We start from the raw sequence: 23,284 nt of genomic DNA on the forward strand, positions 1-23,284 counted from the left end.
TGGCTTAAGTCCAAACAAATTTACTTCACATGTATGTCATTACAGACAACAGGTATTACATCTAAAAAAAAAATAAAAAAATAAAAAAAACACATACTGTAATGGTGTGAAAATAAGTTGCTCATCATTTAAATATTTCAGAAATAAAACTTGCCCATGCTTACCCTCATAGATGACGCAACAGCCAAAGACTGTATACGAAACCTCACGTCCAGCATAGCGTGATGCTAACATTAGTGACATGTCATGTTGTATTTGGCCGAAAGAATAAGTGCATTTTTCAAATTGCTACATGGTCCAAAAAAAAAAAAACACAATCGAGAGGCGAATGACAACTCTGGACCAGACAGGTTAAACAAGACACAAAGCTGCAAGCCACAAACACCCGTTTCGACACCTTCCCTGCTGATTTAGAGGAGTTTTATGAGTGCGTTGATAAATAAATAGCCTATTCTTCGTTTTTGAAACAGAAGTCCTATATTATTGTTATGAAGTCTCTCTGAGGCTATTGCATGGTTAAATCAGTAGATTTCATTTAAACATGTTGGTGTCTGCAGTGGGAAGGAGTACTTGAAATTCAGTATTGCAGATGGGCGGAAAAGTTTGGGAACTTCTGAGATAAGATACTGCTAACTGGTGTGTGCTACTGCCAACTGACAGTTGTTGTTTTGTTTTTTTATCTGTATCTAAGAATCTAAATGTCAGCACGGTGTCATTTTCCAGCTCAGCTTCACTGTGTGGGCTGACTTAAAAGTTGCCATCAAACTTTGCTAAAGTAATAAACATGGCCTCAGCACCAGGAAGACACTCACTTACACCGCGAGTCACCTCCGAGCCTTTCACTCCCCTTGCAATAAAATGTTATTTTCTATCATAATCCAATACGTTTGTTGTTTTTTACCTGCACGCTGTGTTATTTGACTCATGACATACCTACCAGGTTGTCTGCCTGCAGATTAACTTGACCAACATCACCTCTCAGATCCTCTTGAACCACATCGGAGGTGTCAAGCAGACGACTCCCCCTTCAGAAGCTGATGGAAGCGAGTCATTTTCTCAGGTTGGTATCAACCAACTCACTTGGAAGTTGAGCAGACACGTTTCACAGCCTCTTGCCAAAATGAACGAGGATGTACTGGAACAGTTTCTTAGTTGAATTTCTTGCCAGTTAAGATGGATCATTGCCTCCAGCTCTGTGGAGGTAAAACTGGTTTCCATAGTTACACTGCACGAGTTAGCTTTAAAAGCAAACCTGAAGTATGCGGTCAAAGCAGAAAAGGAAATTTGCACAGTTCCTCATTTGTGCTCATATTTTTTTTCAACCTACCTACTGTGACTTCAATGCCATTTCCAGTCAGAGAGCACCAGCAATACTGCACATGTTCTATTCCTTCAAATAAACTCTGACAACACGGGAAAGTATTGATTCCCAAAGTGATATGCTTTTTTTTTTGTTTTCTCGCCCTTTGATAGGTCAGAGGTTGAGGTCAGCTATCAAGATGGATCGAAACATTTCTCTATCTCACTCAAGATAAACACGCTTTCTGCATTTACCAAACACCGCAAGAACATAATATTGAATTGTTCACTTCTCCCATGTTCACAGTGCTTTTCCATCCATCTATTATCCAGTACTACTTTATCCTATACAGTGTCGCAGGTGAGAAAATCCACACAGGTACAAGGACAACATGCAAACTCCACACAGAAAGGCCTCGGCTTACCAGCAGGTTCCAACCCAGAAAAGATTATGTTTGTGGTGAAAATGCCAACTTTTACAAAACCGTGCTGCCCTGAATGGTATAAATACAGTGCATCCGGAAAGTATTCACAGCGCATCACTTTTTCCACATTTTGTTATGTTACAGCCTTATTCCAAAATGGATTAAATTCATTTTTTTTCCCTCAAAATTCTGCACACAATACCCCATAATGTTAAAGTGAAAATAGTTTGTTTAAATTTTTTGCAAATCTATTAAAAATAAAGAACAAACATATAACACGAACATAAGTATTCACAGCCTTCGCTCAATACTTTGTTGAAGCACCTTTGGCAGAAATTACAGCCCCGAGTCTTTTTGAGTATGATGCCACAAGCTTGGCACCTGTTTTTGGGCAGTTTCTCCCATTCTTCTTTGCAGGACCTCTCAAGCTCCATCAGGTTGGATGGGGAGCGTCGGTGCACAGCCATTTTCAGATCTCTCCAGAGATGTCCAATCGGGTTCAAGTCTGAGCTCTGGCTGGGCCTCTCAAAGACATTCACAGAGTTGTCCCGAAGCCATTCCTTTGTTATCTTGGCTGTGTGCTTCGGGTCGTTGTCCTGTTGGAAGATGAACCTTCGCCCCAGTCTGAGCTCATTGGGACCTTCAATGCTGCAGACATTTTTCTGTACCCTTCCCCAGATCTGTGCCTCGATACAATCCTGTCTCGGAGGTCTACAGATAATTCCTTGGACTACATGGCTTGGTTTGTGCTCTGACGTGCACTGTCAATTGTGGGACCTTATATAGACAGTGTGTGTCTTTCCAAATCATGTCCAATCAACTGAATTTACCACAGGTGGACTCCAATCAAGTTGTAGAAACATCTCAAGGATGATCAGCGGAAACAGGATGCACCTGAGCTCAATTTTGAGTGTCATGGCAAAGGCTGTGAATACTTATGTACTTGTGATTTTTTTTTTTTTTCAATTTTTAATAGATTTGCAAAAAAAAAATTTTTTTAATTCACATTATCATTATTGGGTATTGTGTGTAGAATTTGGAGCAATTTTTTTTATTATTTAATCCATTTTGGAATAAGGCTGCAACATAACAAAATGTGGAAAAAGTGAAGCGCTGTGAATACTTTCCGGATGCACTGTATGCTGACAAATGTTTGACTCGTCAAAGCAAAGGACACCAAGTTATTTACAACTCAAAACAAAAGTAGACCGCTCAATAAACAGAACGGAAAACAGGTTCAATGTGGTCCCGACCCCGTTGTATAGTACTGGTTCAAAAGTTGTGGTTGTTGTTTTGTGGTTGTGGTTGTTTTTTTGTGTGTGTGCGTGCTGGGGAGTGTGTGTGTGGGGGGGAGGGGGTATTTGCAAATGCATTAAAGAAATAAAAAAATGTGGAAATATTGTAAAAAAATATATATATATGATTTTGCTTTCTACTTCAATATGGTCGATATTCTTCTTCCGATGACAAATTGCTAGAGGTGGCATACAATGTACAGTATAGAGACAACTTTTCATTTAGCATTTCCATTTTATTCTACTTCCACTACATTTCAGAAGGAAATATTATTCTTTCTACCTCACGACATTAATTTGACAATTATTACTTTTCAGATGAAGATTTGCCACAAAGGATAATATGACATTAATGGTGTCGTAAATAGGCCAAACAAAAAGCAGTCAGAGGAACCAACTACTTTACTTTAATACTTTAACTACATTTTGCCACCAATACGAGGGTCTGAATACTTCTTCTCCAACAGAAGATGTTCAACTTTAAATTGGCGACAAACTTTCTCACCGGCTGACTGAAGACCAACACGTGTCGGGAGTTGCTCTTCTCTCCGCCTGCACACCATCTTTGTGCAGCTCCTCCTCTTATGCAAATCATCCTCGGTATCCGGAAATGAACAATCCCGTGATGTCAGGGGAGTGCTAGCGTAGCATGGGAATGACTCGAGTGCCTTTCTCGGTTTGCTCTCCAAACTTTCTCGGCAGTTACTGTCAGCTCACAGTTTAGCGCCGTCGTCGCGCACGGGACATGGGGTTTTCCGGGGTCGCCAGCTGTCGGCGGACGTATCCTTGCGCGCGGACGGTCACGGGCTCGACGCCGCCGGCGGGACCCGACGGGATGGTTCAGTCAGCCTCTCCGGGAGCCCGAGGTCAGATTTAAAGTGCCACACGAGCGAGCGGGCGAGTTGATAACATTGTGGCAAAGTAATTACCAGCTGCTGCGGGCGGAAACTGTGGGGGTTAGGGGGGGGGGGGGGAGACGATGGCGCGCTCGGTGTTGGAGCAACTGTCAGATTTCGGGGACTTTACCGGCAGCGTAGAGCTGACCGAGATTCTTAACCTGACCAACAGCGAGCACAATCTGGCGAATGTTCGCCTGAGCCCAGACGGACGTCACATCCATGTCATCCTCCGCAAGCCTAAAGTCGGTCTCGTGACTTTTGACAAGTATGAAAGACCCCAGCTGGCCCAGAGCCAGAAGAAGCAGGACTTGTGGTTGACACGAACAGTCCCCATCGTGGATGTTTTGTATTTGGACGGTGGTGGCGGCGGTAACAGCAGCATCAGGGGCGCAGCAGTTGTAGCTGTTGTTTATGAGAATGGAAAAGCCGAGTTTTGGAAATTCCAGGAGGGCAGAGCCGGCTGGCATCTTCTGCAAACGTCGGACTTGTGCAACAGCCCCAGGGCCAGAGTGGTGTCCGTCTGCGCCTGCTCCGGCCTCATCATCTGGTGCGAGGAGCGGCCGCCCTCGGAGAGCTCCCCGGCCCTCAGCTCGGCAAGGAACAAGTTGAGGTACTGCGTTTGCAGACGTGACTTCGCGCTGGAGGAAGGGGCTGTCGGCCTGGGAGGGGTGAAAATCGCCCTCCACAACAATCCCAAATTCGCCGTGATCGGCTCGGGCGAATACGTGCATCTTCTTCCCGACCTGAGAGTGAAGACCCTGCTAAACATCTCCAAATTTTTCCTCTCCTGGTCCCCGCGCCAGGACTCCTTCACAATCAGCACCACATGCAGAAACACGCCTCTGAAAAAGCTGCCGGCTAAGGACTCCGACTTTAAGAGGCTGGTGACCGACTGTTTAGGATATTTATCGGCTCTCGAGCCACCCGAGATCTTCAACTTCTGTCCAACGGGCTGCGGAGGCCTGCTTCTGCTGCTCGGTACTGGCTGGCTGTGTCTTCTGCAGAAAGATGGGACGCTGCGGCACGTATTCAAACTGGCAGACAACTGTTTGGTCAAATATGACACTCACACCAGCCTGTGCGCGTACCAGCACACTGTGGCGCTACTGATAGGGCAAAACCTGCATCTGATAGACTTGAACTGTGGCAGAGAGCTGGAAAAGATGGTTTTGAAGAGAGAGGGGTTACTATACGCCAACCTGGCTGACCGATCGACGCCTCACCTGCTCTCAGAAACTGGACTTTTTGCGTTGGTGAACAGAGAGACGGACTCCGGAGACTTTAAAATGAAGCCTTCTGGTTTCAGTTCGGCGGAGGGCGTTCATCCCGGAGCCCTCCTGGTGGAGGCTGTCTTTGAAGAGGCCTGTAAATACTACCAGCAGAGGAGCCTGAGCAGCACCCAGCTCACCGTGGACGCCCTGAAGGAAGGAGGGAGGTTCCAGGCTCCCATCTCTTTAGCCTCCATCCTCAGGAACTACCTCAGCACCGGGCTGAGGCCGAAGGGAGCGGAGCTGTCCCAGAAGGGAGGAGGTGGATGTATGGCAGGGAATGACAAGCTCACGGGCTCTCTGGACGCTGAGCTAAAGGCTCTGGTCTCTCTGGAGGAGGTGAAGGGGAGTTTAGTGAGGGGGAGTGTCAAAGAGGTGGAGGCAGTGTGTGAGGGTCTAGTTGAGAAAGAAGTCGTGAGGCTGCTGTCGTATTCGGAGATGGACAAAGAGGCCCTGCTCTACCTCAACTCTATCTTCAGCATCTTCCCCCGCCAGGCGTGGAGGGCGGCGCAGGCCGCCCTGCAGCTACACTACAACGGGGAGGGTTGTCTGTCCAGCAGGGCACCTTCAGACGTGTGGAAAAATGTTCTCACTCCCGTAGCGACGTCCGGCCCCACAGCCTCCCTCCCGTACACAAACGGAGGGCCGAAACACGACCACAACCCGAAAAGTGATCACATCGCCAACCGCACAGCCACCGCTGCGAGCCCCGCTCCCCCGGCCGCGGCCCTGCCTGTGTTTGAGCTCCTCTGCCAGTCAGTTTTTCACTCCCAGCCCAGCTGGCTGCCCCGGTTCCTGGAGCTCGCCCAGCAGCAGCAGCAGCAGAGCTCCACGGGCCTGGGCCTGAGCCTGGCCTCTTCCTCCTGGAGCTTCTCCGGCGGGAGAGGAGGGGAGGGCGGCGAGAACAACGTGCCGCTCTATAAACGAGCGCTGGGCACCCTGTCCAGCTTAAACCCAGACCGAGACCAACACCAGGACACGGAGGTGGAGCTGCTGCTGGTCAGCGGGCGGCCCAACGCCATCCTGCAGGCGCTGAGGATCCTCATGGGCAAGCGGCAGTGGGAGCGGGTCACCCAGGTGGCCCACAGGTTCTGCAAGCAGAGTCCGCTGCTCAACAAGGAGATTTTTACTCGACTTCTGTGCGAGGTGGCTCAGCACAGAGACCTGGATCCCCACCTGGACCTGCTGTGGGCTCTGTGCCCCGAGGACTTTACCGTCACCACCATCCTTAACCTGGTGCTCCAAAACCTCCCCTCTCCCGACACGCCCTCTCACTCCTCCTCCTCCTCCTCCTCCTCCTGCTACATGTCCAGCACAGCCGCCTTGGCTCCCGCTCCTTTTGCAGACTCCCACAGCAGCGAGTTGACCATCGGACTGCTGAAGCCCCTGCTGAGGAAGGTGCTTCAGAGAGAGATCAAGCCGAGCCAGCGCTACGCTGACATCCTCCAGTCACCGTCGTTCCCCCCCCCAGCGCCTCCTCGCCAGCCCACCGAGCAGCCCAGCGCAGACGCAGCGCCGCGCCACGACATCGGCCCGGCTCTCCCGGCAGAGACGCCTGAGCTTCAGTCGTCCTCGCGCTCGAGTGTTCAACGTGCCAGGGTGGCGCTACCCGCGAACCCGGTCTGATTTACATAGAAACGAACAAACGAGAAACAAAACCAGTCACTCCACAGTCCACGCATAATCTGACCGAAGTGTGATTCGGCGCGTTTTGACAATCGTGTTTAAATAGAATAACACCAGTACGCTGCAGCGGGTATTATCAGTGCCAGAGTATTTTTTACACAGATTGGTAACGCAAGTTGAAGTACGACTACTAGAAACTATGAAATGACTACTGAAGATCCTACCCGTGTAAATATTCAGGTAATTCTAAGTCTTAAAGTGTACATACTGTGTCTGCAACTGTATTTATGTCTCAAGCCTTAACTGCACGTGGATGAGAATCGCATCGAGTGATCTTAACCTTTATCAGAATACCATAAGAAAGTAATAATATATTGCTCAGTGGAAAAACAAAAGCCGCTAACTCCCTATTTATCACCTTTATCTATTGGTTTGGAAAGACATTGCTGCCTTTACAATAGTTGTCTGCTAATCGTAGCTAAGTATAGCTTCCTTTTCACTTGCTGCTGTTCCTTTATGCAGCGGCTAATCTACCGAGTGGATTCGAGACAAGCTGGCTTTTGTAGCCGAATGTTTGCTTTAAGTGAGGTATGGGTTGAGGGGGGGGGAGGGTCAAAGTTCCTGTACTGACTAAACATTAACCCGCTTTTCATTTCCTCGACTAGGCCGTGTAACCGCCGCAAACCAAACCCAAAACAATGTGCCTGCCAGTCTTTGGCTTCAAGTTTATTTCCTCCCCGGACTCCATCTTATCCGCTGGGCTCCAACTCACAAGACTTTTCCAGACAGGAAAAAAGTGACTCGCAGTTCCACTTTAAATTCAATTTCAGTGGTAATTCTGTTAGGCTTTCGAGTGTGTGCGGGACATATTATGACTAACGCAGGCACCCTGCTGCTCGCATAAGGTCACGTATGTCCTCCGTCGTGGACCCGGTGAGGATAATGTTATTAGAGATGATAGGCCCTCTGTCTTCTTGCCCCTGCACTTTTTTACTACATCACACCAGTCAGTATTGTTTGAACCGTGCTTTTGGTGCCTCTGTTGAAATGAATGTCTTCTGATTGAGTGCCGTAAACAAGGGTATATTTATGTGCCTGATGCGTTTGTTAATGCGCTCTCTTTGAGTGCTCTGTCTCGCTCGTTGTGGTTTAAAGAAAAGTGTTCTCGTGTGTATGAATGTGGAACCTTCTGCTTATTTATTCTGTAACACTCGTTGGATGACTACTGAAGCGATAACCCTCGGCCCCCGCATGGGCGAGAAACTCTGTTCAGTGACGATCAAGACTCCGAAATGCCGCAGAACATTCAGAGTGCCTTTCACAGTGCTGCTCCTCATTTACAGGGTAGTGTCACATTTCTGCTGCGTCTCCTCGGCTTCACTCGTACTCTGGAGGCGGATCAGAGGATCTGCTTTCTGTATTGTAGAGTACAGTTGTTGTTGTTGTTATTTTGTATTGTAATCATCTCTTTCTGTGCGGAGCAGCTTCTACCCTCCTCAATCAAAGGCTCATACAACATTTGAATTTCAATATGAAACCTTTTTTTTTTTTTATTTCTTTCTGGAGAGTAATTTGTGTCTCAGTATTGTTGTTCCGAGCTCTGTGCTCTGAACAAGCCTGAGCGAAATCTGTGCCACTGATGTCAGTTCAGCGCGGTGACTTTTACTGGCAGGTTTCAGCCCATCTGAGATTCACAGGGAAATCCCTGACTTCCCCACACATGCCACTCTGCCTGATGTTAAGACCGTTCTGACAGTAAACAGACTTTGTTCCTGTTAACAAAGAGATTCCTCCTTCATTTGCCTGACAAAGTTTCTTATCTTCTTTGTAACTTTGTTAATTTTGGTGATACACACTTATAGACGGTAATTGAAAAAAAGAAAATGTATTTATGAACAAAATGCTGTATGCCATTAAACTGGAGATAAAAAAAAAAACGTAGTTTGTTGTCCCGAGTTTTATATATTAAGTTTTTATTTTTCAGTGTAATCTATTTTAACAGCCCTGCAACAAATGTGAAGCTCGTAATGTGCCGTGTTGTCGAGGCTGGAGTCATTTTGATTCCACTTTTAAAAGCTTTAATTTGTTGACTTGTTTTGTTTCATTATGCTGTTATATTCAGTACCTCCTTGAAGCGTGGGGGACTTAATAGAGTAGTCAGTAAAAGATAAATGTGTCTGCCAGCTCATTTTAATGGTGCATCACTGATATCTACGTGCCAAGTCCTTGTTCCCACAGACCGGTTTGTTCTGCTCTGTCTGCATGTTTCTTTTCACACTGCTGTACAAGAGCAAGCAGACAAATCGCACACTATTCAGTCTCGGACAGCTAAAACATAGCAAGGCCAATGAAATCTTATAGGTTTATTCACACAGCTATCAAATGAACCTGAAACCAGTCTCCTGATATAAAAATCTTACTGTGGCTACACCAACACTGCAGATCAGGCACACACAGTTACTCATTCATAGGATGCACTACCCCCATTTCTGGAGTTTCACCATATCCCTTCCACGGGCAAATCCACTTACAGCCGCAGCCGTGCGAGTGCGTGATCCGAGAGGAAGGATTTGGGTGTGTGAATGCACTCAGATGTTTGTATGGTCAGGGCCTGTAAAGAGGAATGTTCTGTTGTTACAAAAGCAAAGGTGGGCGACACTGCAGTGCATTTGTGTGGCTCTCGCAGTAAACAGGCAGGTTCCACGTGAGGGTGTGAAGGTATAATCATGGGAGTGGAGGTGGAAAGTGCCCAGTGAGTCCTGTATCTTTAGAGGGCAATAGAAGGCTGTCTTTCCAAAGGGCAGCAAAGCAGAGGAGAGGTGCAGCAACCTGTATAACCTGATCCCCACAGATCACTGCTGATCTATTTCTCTTCCTCCCTCCTCGCTCTCTCTTTCACTTGATGCCACTTTTATTCCCCTTCCGATTGATTTTTCCCGTTATCCAGTGTCTCTTATTACGAGGTTTTTGAGTCATGCTGGTGCTGAACCGCCATCGATTCACTTGTTCTAATTATAGATGGCGTCCTGTAAACAACAATACATCTGAACAGATGCTGGCTGGCCCTCCCTGCTGCTGCTGCGTCCTCTGCTTGTCTTTGAGCAGCTGAGTATATCCTGCAGAGTGGCACAAATGAATGCATCAGCAGACGGATGACGAAGTTAAAACACATTTTCATCACTCAAAGAGCTCATTAATATTTAACACAAGTCACAAATGTATTAAGAGAACACTAAAGCGTGCAGGGATTCAAGTGGTTTTGATTAAGGTGATAGATTTTACAGTTTGTTTTTTTTTAAATCTAATAACCATGCTCCTGTTTTATTTCTCCTCTGTGGATCATCGACTTCATAATGAGTTTAGACTTTCCCCCCGAAGGATTATTATTACATGTGTATACTGATTAGCCGAACAGCTGAATGCATTATTTATGAAAATAAGTTTGGGTAAATGATTCGAAATGTTTTTGCATTGTAGGGAAGTTAGTTTTGAGGATGACAGCTCTAGTTAACTTTCTGTTTCTGTTTCTGTGTGTGTGTGTGTGTGTGTGTGTGTGTGTGTGTGTGTGTGTGTGTGTGTGCGCGCGCGCGCGTGTGCGTGTGTTGTTTTTGTTTGGTGGTCACTGTGACCTCACAAAACCTGTTTGAATGATGAAGAATTTACATTTTATATCCAAAATGTCAACTTCACTGTGGTTTCTGGTCATTATTCAGCACGATAACTCAGAGCGGAAGATTGTGACCATATTTCACATTTGGTCGAAGCTTGAAATGGTGATACTAATCATGGGCGTCCACTTTGAAAATGTGGTGATTGTAAAGATCTTCTGCGCTGTAAGGTTGAAGACGTGTGTGAGCCATCCATGTTTCAGAATATAGAGCTTCTTTGCGGTAACAGCCTTATTTGACACATCGTCTGCTATCAATCAGCTTAGTTGGCCAGCCGTGTGAACTCAATCAGGATTTCGTCAAAGTCTTCACTACATATATTATATTAATCTGGACATACATGGATGGTTGGCGGAGGCTTACAACAGTGAGGCGGTAATTCTAGTTTTTCTAAACCTCTGTCCAGGTGTTACTAAACTTCTCATTTCAGCAGTTTCTACTCCACAACATGAAGCAATGATAATATAGAGAAGGCTTCAATGAAAGCTTAACCCTTTCCGTCAGCTCACACAGTTTCCCCCCCTCTCATATGTTAATCTACAGTACGTCACATGAGTGTGGAAATGTGATCTTGATCTGTAATCATGATCACATAGAGGCACCATTTGTCGACCACAGTAAATCATAATGTAATATAGTCAGTGTGGCCTTTTAATCTGTGCAAGTATGCAGTTATGTTGTAGTGTCTTTTTAGCAGTTTGTGAGCAGTTTATGTTTGCAAGCAAGCCACATAACAGTAACAAAGTTCATCTGCCACAAAGTCAGAGCTAAATAGAATAATAGTGTTATTGTGACACATGCTACACGGGGACAAAGTGATGCAGTGTGAAAAAGGTTCACGCCACACAAAAATAGAGTGTATACTGGGCGACAAATGTGCACTGTGAAAAGCACTTTTTTGGTATGTGTGGAAAACAGACGCTGACTGATCACAGAGATTCCACTCACGTCACATGAAGCCGTCACGGCTGTATTCTGGAGAAAAGCAGACTCGGTGTGCTTGTTAATTAGTAACAGTTTTTACTCACAGTATTTTTTTTATAACAGCAGGCACAAAATGTTCACAACCTTTCAATCACATTGAATAAACAGACCATTTAAAGTGCTGTGAAACAGAAGATAAAACACAACCTACTGTCGAGTTCGTAGTAGTACAAAGTAAAAAAAAAAATCATCATCATCAAATCACGAATCACGTCAGTCAAAATCAGTATGTACAACAATGTATTTGCAAACAAAATGGTAACAAAAAGAACTTTATAATGGAAATGTATGGTTCGCAATTGTAAGACAAATAAGTGTATTCATTTAATGATTCACAGGAAATTGTGTTTTGACTTCCAAAAATCAGTGCAAGTAAAGGTAAGAATTCAGTTTAAAAAGTGTTTCCCATTGGTTTTAAATCGCAAGGCCACAGTGATGTCGAGACAGAGAGTGGACATGAATAATCGTACAAATGTATAAATGTGATCACCTCTCAATGAAAATCTGCCTCAGTTTGAAATATGAAACACGTACTCTCAGAATTCAGCAGCAGCTCCATACATGAGATGCATACAAAACATCTTTGTCATACAATAAGTGAAATAAATCTTTTTGAAATCTTCATTATAATGATGACAAAAAATTCCCTGCAGATTCCCTTACAGCCTGTGTCCCCTCCCCCCTCCCCTTCTCCCCCCGAGGTCTATTTAGATATCACTTTAGAAATGCATTGCATGTAGACTGCAGTCACTTTATCCTGTAAGTGGCTTTGCTTCTCCACACTGTGGTGGTAAATAGATTTTTAAAAAAGACTTAATGATGTAACCGAACTTTCTTTTCAGTCTTGAGGTTTTTTTCTTGTCAAAGTGATAATGTGCCACATCTGTAACTGGAGTGTAGCTTATATTTTTATTTTGTCAAGTGATGCAGCATTTGTGCCTGAAGTCCCCTACATGTGCCGTCCTCTCAGGTCTACTTCATCTGAGCCCGTGGGATGTGGTTCATGATTATGTTGTTGCTGGAAACAGACACATTAACAGCAGTCAAAGGCATCAGTCATTTTTGCACATAAGGATATTATGTGTGGAAATAGATTTAGTTAAAGCATGCCTGTAGTTCTTTGTTTGTGCTACTTACTCATAGACATTATCAGTGTACTTCATTTTCCTGTAGTACTTGGCTAGTTTGATGGAAAAGATGATGCTGGGGATGAAGAAGATCATGCACCAGCCCAGACTGAACCAGAACGCATTCTGAGGAGAGAAAAGATCAAATGAGAACAATGCAGAAGTCACACAAACACAAAGAGAAAAGGAACAAAATCAAATTCGCCGGTTCTCAAACTGGTCGCTTCCCTCCAGACTTCAGTCTGTCTAAGAGAAACCAATTAGGTGAAGCTGTTGGTGGACCTAACAGCATCTGATCCTCACCAGAGACTCCACTATGTGTGCACAGAGGGTGACCTCAGCAGAGTCCACGGCGCTCGCTACGGGTCCACAGCGGCCAACCTGCTGTGTGATCTGAGGAAGAACACACAGATCAGTAACAGTGCAAAAGGTTAACATGTTGTGTGTGCATTTATATCAACAAACTTTGAACAGACTGTACCGTGAGGTTGGCCCACACAGCATAAGCAACAAAGTAATCCAGTTGACAGTCCAAAAACTTTCTGCTTTCCTGAGATTGAGCGAGAAAAAAAAAGAGTAAATTCCAGACATTTTCTGCCTGCTTTACAGAGGGAGGTCATGAGGAATCAGTGGAACCATCTCAGCAAGTGGAGTTCTGCTTGAATCCTCTGAAGCAGTCAGTATTTTATACTGAAAGTGAATTTCAAAGGGCTCTACATAACGCATTCAATCATTAAAGGATAAAGTATCTACTGTGTTTGTCTGACTGATTCTCTACTGGGTATTCAAAGCCTCTTTATCAGGGTGACATGTTCTTTCATTAAAAGGAAAATGATCACTGATTCTGAGTCAGTCCCTTGTTCACAGTCCTGCTGCATTAATACTCACTAGACTAGAGCATCAAATATCGGTAGAAAATTGAGATAGTCCCCAACAAATACTGCCGACTGAGCAATTTTTTAAAGAAATTCCTGTGCCAGTGTGCAAAAAAATTTGAGAACATTATTATCTTCAGTAGAAATGAATGGGTGCTTGTGTCTGAGTGCGACAGACAGGTCAGGGGAGGATGTTCAGAGATGGACTGACACATTTGTTATTTGTTGACTTGAAGAAAATATACAACAATGTCAAGGAGTAAGTGTAAGGTGGATACATAAAGTGGACCCTTTTCCCATGTTTTCCACATGGGACACGTGTAGCACGTGTTGCAACACATCATAACATGGGGAAAATATGTGAAAAGTTTTTTTTAGGCTTTACACATTACAGAATAAAAATGTTCCAAAACCACATATTTCCCATGGACAAAATACAAGTTTGACATGTGCATCACATATGATCAGTTTTTCTGTAAGTGGGTGCTTAAGTTTCAGCTAAAGGCAGTGGATTTCAAGGACTTTGAATGTCTATTTTGTCCACTTCTTCTCAGTACTAAGGTAAACAGAAAGTAAATACTGTTTCTGCATAGTTAGTTTGGACTCTATTGACTTGTTTTTAAAGTCTTTTCTATGACACTGTGAAATGGCAATGCAGACACTGAGGAAGTGGTTCAATATGTTCTGTTTTCTCTGTTTGTGTAAGGATCCTGCAGCTTTTCACACCAGATATATACCTTAGAAATAAAATCCACACATCTTCTAACCAGCTAGCGGTTAGTTACCGAAAAGCATGCACAACTACAATCAAAGATTAATACAACCAGACGTAATTCATGCCCCGTGGATGTGGACCCAACAAGCACATTGTTTCCACTATGAGCAGCACTGAGTGAGCCTCAGCCCCTCCCCCCTCTGCCCCCACCAGCTAAATGGCTGACCGACCTCAGGCATTAACAGACCACATGGAACACCTTTTTTTTTTCAAACTCATGTGACTGGTGGCTGTACTCACGGTCTTGATGATCTGTGTTGTATTTGTGTTGAGGAATTCTTGTGCTGCTCCAACATCGCTCAGCACCTCCCCCACTGTTCCCTGGAAGAGCCAGAGAGGCAAGAAGAATGAGCCCCAGAAAAAAAGAAAAAGAGAGGATAATGATCTCGATTCTTGGCAGCTCCAGGTGTCCGACAATGTACTCACATTGATTTTTTCTGCAGTAGATTGAAGGCTGTTGATGGTTGAATTCACGTCTTCCTAAAGGCAAAAACAATAAATGTCTCTTTAGAAATTCACATGGAGGAAAATGAGGAGATTGGGAGAGATGGCAGGAGAGACAGACCAAGCACTCACCAGCTGTGGGATGATGGTTGTCTCTATGTCAGCCTGGATCAGCCTCAGGTCCCGGGCCCCATTTTGGAGTTCTCTACGAATATCACTGTTTGTCTAGAAACCAGCAAAGGGTTTGCCAGTAAATAAATAAAAGCAGTAGTGGTTCGTAGCAGAGTAAAGTGTAGAATATTAACATGGGAATATATGTTACGTTAAAGTCTTGTGGCTCACTTGTAAAGTAGCGAGCTGATCAATTTTATCTGCTGTTGTGTTCAGACTGATGCTGGAAATGTCGTTTATCTGAGAGACGAGCAAAAGGCACCGGATCACAATTACATCTTACACATGGACACGTTACATATGGATACATGTAATGACAGTACACAGGAATAAGGCTATACCTGCTGTGTGGTAGCAGCCGAGTCAAAATTTGTAGCCTTGGCGGCGATGTTTCCGAGTTGTTTTTTGACATCAGCGCTGAGAAGGGTGACTGAGGACAGAGTGATATCTGTATCCTCAAAGTTCTGCTCGATCTCCTTCGTGTACTGTGTGTAACAATGGAGAGAAGGTGAGAGAGAAAAATGAACATTTGATATGATCATTTTGATTAGGTTAACAAAATCAAAGCATTTCAGTGTATACAGTATATCTTACATTTTATTTGTAATTTTTTTTTTTTTTTTTTAAGTTGAAAGAAAGAAAAGAAAGAAAACTCACTTTAGATACATTGAGCAGGTCTCCTAGGTCTACGAGCTCATACAAGTGGAGCGCTGTCCACACGGGCTTGTCTTTGTCACAGTCTCTGTAAAAATGACCATCAAATATAACCAAGTTATTCACACAGGCACAATTACAGATTTGAGGTGTTTTATGAATCCTAATAACTTGCGGGCCACAAAGAAAAAGGGAGGATAGAATAAAGCAAAAAATAAATAGAAACCTTGACTTATTTTATTGGATGGAAATGTGTGTGATAAATGCCATAAAAGAGCAAAATAAACAAGACTACGTGGAACATGTACGTGTGGGAGATGACCTGACATTACATACCTATAGATATCAGAGATATTGATGTTAGTTTTCAGTCCCAAAGTTGGACCTATTTCCAGCCCTGGAATTAAACCTGGTGTGTCAATAAACTGTGGACAGAAGAGACACAGCATCTGTAGCATCTTTCTATGTTCTGTTAATGTACACGTATGTGCAGGTATACTGTGTGTGACCGTATGTCACTACCTTTAGCAGCTGTCCATTGTTCCAGGGCTGACAGAGCAGAGTGTAAACATTTCCACCCAGCAAGAAGAGAAGCAGTACCACTATCATGAAGAGCCAGGAGAAGAGGAAGCTGAAACCTGCACCTCTGCAACCACAGGGGTCAGAGGTCAAACAAGAACTCAGGAGGGGAAGAGGTATGATGATTCCCACGTGGAAATGCAAACAACATTACAACCCGGCACTCACATCATGAGGAAGGTGCCTCCACAGTCCGCTGTGCAGGAGCGCGTCGAGGGGTTTGCGTTGGGCTTCAGACCCAGCGGGCCCAGAACCAGACCCAGGAGGTTACACACTACCACCAGGAGGACCACACAGCACAGGGACACACACACACCCCATCTGAAGAGGTATGCACACATGACGGGTGATCTGTGGGGTTTAATTCTGCTATTGATCATGTGGGTTTTGCACTTCCAGGCTTTTTACCTGATACCCTCAGCTATCTCCACTTGTGGCAAGACTCGGTCGATTTCTTTTTGTATGTCCTTCAGAGTCCCCGACACATTGGTCAAAGTGGACAGAGGGAGGTCACTGGAAACCTGGGCGATCTGTTTTTCTATGTCACCCAGCAGCTGGATGCTCACTAAAACAGACAAGCCAAGGCATATACACTCATATTTCTTTTAAAAATTGATGTTCAAAATTGATTATTCAACTCATCAGGTTCATCTTGGAGAACAATTGCAGTGTTGACTCACTTTCTACTACATCCTTGGTATCATTGGTTACCCTCTGAGGGATGCTGTGTAAATAGTCCGCCACCTAAGATGAAGACAAGCTGCGCACTCATTTTCATAATTTAATACACATAGTTACTTAATGAGTCTTTCTGCTGTCTGATGATCTCTTTTCTATGAAAAAGCAACGTTGTTGTCAGCCAGAGATTTATCTCACATTTAATACACTTCACCTCAAACTGTGAGGCTAAACAATAAAACAAACATCCATTCTTCACATTTAATTATGTTATCCTTGGTTGAAACCTCTTCAAATTTCCTCCCCACTTATTCTGATATGTTAACAAGGCTGGTGTTATATTATAAAGATTAATGGTCCTATTATCATGCTTTCATTTGCCAGAAGTCACTGACCTCATTGATTTTGGATTGGAGGTTAGTTTTGACGACTTCATCAACTGCAGACTGAAACTCATTCAAACTGGGAGTCTGTGGAGAACAAGCAGACACACACAAGCCCATGTGAACACCAATCACGTGTCAAACACAGAAGGCAATTTGAGGACTCTCCCTTGTTGGCAAAATATGTCCCCCATGTTAACCAGCTGACCCCCTCTCTGGTAGTAAGTTGATTATATTGGTGTAGTCTGACTTATTTATTGATCCTTTATCTAAAATATCAGTAGCCTAATTGTGCTGTGTATTAATAAATCACAGTGTATTGATAAATGTTCCCATTGGGCCATCATCCCCCGTTAGAAAAAAAATAATTACCTAGTGATCATACCTTAGACTAACAGAAGGGGGCAGCAAATTTCATCAAAACAAGCATACGTTTTCATGGATGCTATCAAAGAGCCACAAGGTCTGACTGAGAGGAGGAGAAGAGAGGAGAGGAGAGGAGAGGAGAGGAGAGGAGAGGAGAGGAGAGGAGAGGAGAGGAGAGTATGTATGTATGTGTCAGAAGTGTAAGAGAAGAACAGATGGGTGGAGGACAAGTCAGCAGTTCAGACAAAGCCAAACACGAGGGGTTATTATCGCGTGTCACACCGTCTCTGCGTGCGTCAGGGTTAGTTTGATTGCATGTATGAATAACTCTTCCTGTTTGTCCATGATAATGTCTCGTAAAATTCTGTAACAAGGCTGATTCTGGGTCTTTGTAAACTGAGCAATCAAACCTGACTCCTCTTTTTGTGTAAAACACTTCAGCTGACAGGAGTGGGTGTTCACTCTTTATGCCTTATTTGTTTTTGTTACTCAGACATTTATGGAACCCACTCATCTATTCAAGAAGAAATAAAGCCCACAAGAATGATTCATGTAGAATATTAGCTTACATAAAGATCAGTACTTACAGTGATGGTGGTATCCAGTGTTACTTTCTGTAGCTCTGTACTCAGGTTGTTACAGTCAATGCAGGTTTGCTTGGATAAAGTCTGATTGATGTGATTTCTAACAGCAGTGATGTTGGCCTGGACGCGGTTCATGCTGGACTGCAGCTGGGCCAAAGATGAGTTCAGCTTGCTCAGCTGATCACTGGTGTTCATAGCTTCTGCTCATTTAAACAAACAAAAAAAAAACACATTATATTTATTAGTGTATGTGCACATGTAAAAACGAATCATTTGAAGACACGAATCTGTGACCTTTTTGTTGCTACCCGTGGCTTTGAATTCAAAAACAATTTTAAAAAGTTGAAATGAAAACTGAGCCCAGTAAGACAACAGGAATGATTTTTGGGTGGGAGATATTACCCAACTGTTTTTAGCAAAGCTTGAGAAATATTTTCCATATTACTCTACTGAGTCTGCTCTGTGTTACTCTGAGAGTGGATGTCAGCAGATGATTAACTGAATCAGCACTTATTTGTGGAACGACTACAGCCAAGAAAAATACTGGTATCATCCAAATTTTATTACAACATACTTGAATTTATTCGCACACATCCTGTGTTAGGATGCCTGATTCAAAACAAAACAAAAAGCACTGCTGACTGTTTAAAAGCACGACTAAAGGAGATGGAGATGGTTTGTCTCAACACTTACCAAAGCTTCCAGCCACAGAAGACACACGCATTGCTGTCCGATTATAGAACACTGCATCCATTATTGAACTGTCTAAGGAAGCCCATGTGACATGTTATAATGCTCGAGGCTTTCTGTACCCAAAGTATTAGAAGATACTCAACATTCAAGAACTCATATCGAGATTAGGAGCTAAACAATATGATGAGGGATATCTCTGCTTTTGACTCGACAACAAGACACATAAATCCGGACACAGGCTCAGATTTGGAGCCCCTTGGCCTGTGCCCAGCAATCCCCTTGCATCTGTGGGGTGGGACATTACTGAGCGATTATCTCTTCACTTGCATATGTCTGTATATGTTGCTGTCTCCTTTTGCTATGTAATAACTAATAAAAAAAAAAAAATTAAAAAAAAAAAAAGCTGCTCACAAATGAGAACATTTAGTAGGTTTAAGACTTTCTTCAAGACTTTTCATTGTCTGGGTTTGAAGTGAAATGCAGGTACATTGCCGTTAAGAGCAGCTCTCGCCCGCATCATGTGATTACTGATCTCTTGTCAAATATGCACACAAGCATTTACATGCTGACACTGGAGCAGGACGGAGCATGCAGACACATCATACTTTACCTTGGTCCAGAAGTTTAACGGAGCGCAGCGGTCGATCCAGGGTTCCTTTGAAATGTTCCTGGATTTGTGTTCCCAGGTGAAGTCCGATGGCTAAAACATACAGAACAATTAGTGTGACATGGTTAGACGTGTGACGAGAACTAAAGTGGTTCCTCTGTTTTTTTTTATTTATTTTTAGTTCCTTGTTCTTACCATAGAGGTTGTTGGTAACCTTCGCTACAGTTTTATAGCTCTCAGTCACGACATAGTCAACTTGCTAGAGAGAAGTGGAGGAAAAATAAACGATTTCAATGTGTGTACTTAAGATATGGGTTGAAATACAACATGTTTGACCTATTACATGAGCTAATCATGCAGGGCAGCTTTTGAAACTGAAGAACAACAAACAGAAAACAGCCATGTCTTTCCCTCCAGCCTTGTTTCTAATCTCTTGTCTCTTCAGATAAGCATATTGACACGGCAGAACACAGAGCTGGTTTTTCATCAGTGGACTGACTCGAGAATTTGGGAGTCTGTTTGCATCTCACACAAAAGCTGTCGGCTCACAGGAGATTGATGGCAGCAGTGCAGGACTTAATGTGACTCATGCTAAACAGACTCTGACAAAGTTATAAATGGTTTTAACAATCAAAACGGTTTACGAATCAAGATCAAGAGCCAACCAGTGCTGACAAATGCTGCCATAATGGGACCTTTGACCTTTGACCTTTGGATCTTTCCAGACTTCAATCTGCCAAAAATGTTTTCTCTTGCCTGAGGAACAGCGGTGAGGAAGGTGTGAATGTTGTTTATAGTGTTGCTGAGCTCCACCGGACTCTGGTCCACGCTCACTTTGATGGCTTCGTTACTCTTGAACATGCAGACGTTTCCAGCTCTACGTAGCAAACACACACACACACACACACACACACACACACACACACACACACACACACACACACACACACACACATAGACAGACCCAATTCAATTTGTATCCTGAACATAAAGATAATCTGAGGGAGACACACACATGCAGTGAACAATGCACATTCAAGCTTTCTTTTTCATTGCCAATTTCAGATAACACTTCATCATCACGCTGTTCAAAAACACACAAGAGTACACATGCACTTACAGGATAATGATTGTGGTGACGAATGTACTCCAGTAGAGAGTTCTTCTTCGACAGTGAATTGAGGATGACTGCTTCTGGTACATCTTCCCGCCACAATTGCCACAGCAGCGACAGCATGCCAGGAAGAAGCCAATTATGAGCATCAGAACGATGTACAGGATACCGATGGCTGCACACACCAGGAAGCCCACTTCATACACCAGAAACTGAACACAAAACACACAGAAAAATTACGTGTATCCCAACTAAAATGACACAAATAACAATTTCAAGGCCAAGATGGCAGAAGTGCATCAACGTCTTTGTGGCCTCTCGTGACGTCAAACACCAGTGAAACATCACTAAACAGTAGTTTTACTTTACTGTGGTGACAGTCCACAATCACTGCGGATGAAAGGGTCTCAGTGACTTCAGTGGACTTTGATACAAACACACAAAGATGCTTTAACGTTAAACATTCTCAGATTACCGGCTAGAGGGGATAGGGGGAGGGTAAATCACAAGGGTCCCACGAAATAGAAGCTCATGTCCTAGAATATGTAAAACTCATGCATGTTCACTTACTTCTTTGATGATTTCTTGATTTGATGGCACACCCTGGACTATTTTCAGGATTACATCTAGATTAAGAAAAAAATTGAGAAGACACAAACTCTTTTTTTTTTTTTTTTTAAAGAAGAGTAGCTATCCCAATTCAAAGTTCCTAATGTCTACCCTAGTCATCCATTAACAAAAGCAAGTCTGCCCACAGACACAATGTGACCTTTGCCCTGTACAAACATTTAAAATATTTCACATTGTAAAAGTGGAAACCAAGATGGCTTCCTGGAAAGATTAGATTTTCTACACACACGAAAAAAATACAATACAAAGCCGGCCACTTATGGTCCCACTGAACCCTGTTATTGTGGATATTGTTCAGAAAAAACAGGTTCAGGTAACTAAGAAGATATTGTGTTCAGGTGCTCTTCCCACAAGCTATTTTTCTAGTTCTCACCATCTGTCTGTATCATGTTACACAGGATCCAAATTTACATGTAAGCTTTGCATTTCCCTTTTCTTCCACTATAAAACATTTATACATATATGGCCTCTGGCTTAATGGCTCGCAGTGAAGCAGAAACCCAAAGTTAAGGAAGTTAATAAGCTATCCGGCTACTCCTGCCATCTTTTTGTACTGACATCACAGAGCAGGAGTGAAGGTTAAAAGTTGTCTCTCAACTTTGACTCGGTAGGAAAATTTTGCCCGGCACAAAGCACGGAGGCGGAAGTGTTTTTACATGATTTGAATTGGTTACACTGTAAACTTGTGACAGGAAATCCTCAGATGTGCATGAACAGCATTAACGAGTAACGAGACAAGAAACTACACATCAGAGCATGACTGCAGAGAGTCAAAACATCTTGTGACTAATAGTGACGACACTGACCTGTAGGGAAGGGGTTAGGCTGGACTTTGTGGAGGAAGGATTGGACCAGGGCTGCCATAAAGCTGGTGTCTCTCTCTGCTGTGTCCTTGTACAGAGGCTGGGTGAGGCTCTGTGGGGCCGCGGCTGCTGCACAGGCAGTCGGCGGAGGGACGGACTGGGCCAGGCTGAGCCCCAGCAGCATCACTCCGACTGCACCCCTGACCGGCCCGGTGCCGCCCTGCCACCCCCGACCTCTCATATTCTCACATAACCTCATGTTTGAAGGCGGCGGGTGAAAGACTCGGAGGGAGAAAGCCGGTTTGAGGAGTGATCAACTCATGGCACAGGCTCTGTCTTGATGCATCTAGAAACAAGACAAAGACACTGAATACAATGGTAGACTCATACAAAGCAGGAAAATAGGAGATTGGAGAAATAACTCCCAGAAGCCCACAGACTGAGTCACACAAGAGACTGCAGTTCGTTACAGTGGGGGGAGGGGAGGGGAGTGCTGCTATTTTGCAAAAGAACCGCAACAATAAAATTTTGTAAATGGGAAATCTAAATGTTAAGCCAATGCCCTTTTCAGTTGTGACGAACAGTTCCCCTGTAAGCTTCTGCTTCATACTGCACTTATCTGGAGGCTTTCTGACACGGAGTATAGGTGATGCTGACAATTAAAAGTTACAAGTAAAGTTGGTGAACAATTAGATAATACGTGAAGGGTTAACATAACCTGTCAGAACTGTGTTTGGAGTATAAACACACAAAGAAGCCTCATCCGGCTCAGGCACCTGCATCACCTCTGTTTGTCTTAAACCATGCAGAGCCAGACAGTAAAACATTTATCAAAACTGTGTTTTTGTAAGTGGGGCACTCACAAGTTAATTACTTCACAAGGCTTTGAACTAACTGAACACATCTGCTTCTTTTTGTGCTTAAAACAGGCTGTCTGTTTCTGTTGTTTTCTTTAAAAGACTATTACTAAAAGAGCACACCACAGCCTGAGGTTTTTTTTTTTTTTTACTTTACATTCTGCAGCTCTGGAAGCAAAATGTTTCGTCCAGGTCTTGGGCGCTAAGTAGAGGTAAGAGGGTGATGAACTGAGATCAAAGTGAAAAAGCAGGATGAGAGATCAAGAAGGAACAGAGACTGTAGAGGTAAACGGAAAGGAAGCAGCAGGACAACAGAGTGATCATTTAAGCTGTTTTCTTCCAGTCAACTCACCTGTCTCGGGCCGCACAGGGAAGGAGAGTCGTGCTGCTCTGACCTCCAGTTGGTCCGTGTTAGGCGTGGGACTCTCACAGTCGAGAAGAAACCCGATATATGCTCAAATCCTGCTGTTAAATTGACTG

At 43.8% G+C, this 23,284-nt stretch overlaps 2 protein-coding genes across 2 annotated transcripts; one reads left to right on the forward strand and one right to left on the reverse strand.

Annotated features, from left to right (window-relative positions):
* The first annotated feature begins 3,637 nt into the window (after positions 1-3,637).
* Positions 3,638-8,741, forward strand: LOC138195376 (BLOC-2 complex member HPS6). The gene is made up of 2 exons (XM_069144722.1): positions 3,638-7,052; positions 7,478-8,741. Exon 1 carries the CDS (start codon positions 3,999-4,001, stop codon positions 6,810-6,812), a length of 2,814 nt encoding a protein of 937 aa, XP_069000823.1. The 5' UTR covers positions 3,638-3,998; the 3' UTR covers positions 6,813-7,052; positions 7,478-8,741.
* A 2,743-nt stretch (positions 8,742-11,484) lies between these two features.
* prom2 (prominin 2) lies at positions 11,485-23,284 on the reverse strand. The gene is made up of 24 exons (XM_069144723.1): positions 23,157-23,284; positions 21,951-22,293; positions 21,085-21,140; positions 20,521-20,726; positions 20,157-20,277; positions 19,596-19,659; positions 19,404-19,493; positions 18,104-18,300; positions 17,163-17,237; positions 16,770-16,833; positions 16,498-16,654; positions 16,258-16,410; positions 16,033-16,156; positions 15,847-15,935; positions 15,514-15,598; positions 15,198-15,341; positions 15,028-15,096; positions 14,818-14,910; positions 14,668-14,721; positions 14,482-14,562; positions 13,073-13,141; positions 12,895-12,984; positions 12,602-12,717; positions 11,485-12,482 (listed from the first exon to the last, which is right to left on the reverse strand). The coding sequence occupies exons 2-24, from the start codon at positions 22,204-22,206 to the stop codon at positions 12,437-12,439; spliced, it is 2,499 nt and encodes an 832-aa protein (XP_069000824.1). The 5' UTR covers positions 22,207-22,293; positions 23,157-23,284; the 3' UTR covers positions 11,485-12,436.

The sequence above is a fragment of the Embiotoca jacksoni genome, unplaced genomic scaffold (assembly GCF_022577435.1).
Source record: "Embiotoca jacksoni isolate LCO1_2020_lvr unplaced genomic scaffold, fEmbJac1.0.p SCAF_12, whole genome shotgun sequence".
Classification (NCBI taxonomy): domain Eukaryota; kingdom Metazoa; phylum Chordata; class Actinopteri; family Embiotocidae; genus Embiotoca; species Embiotoca jacksoni.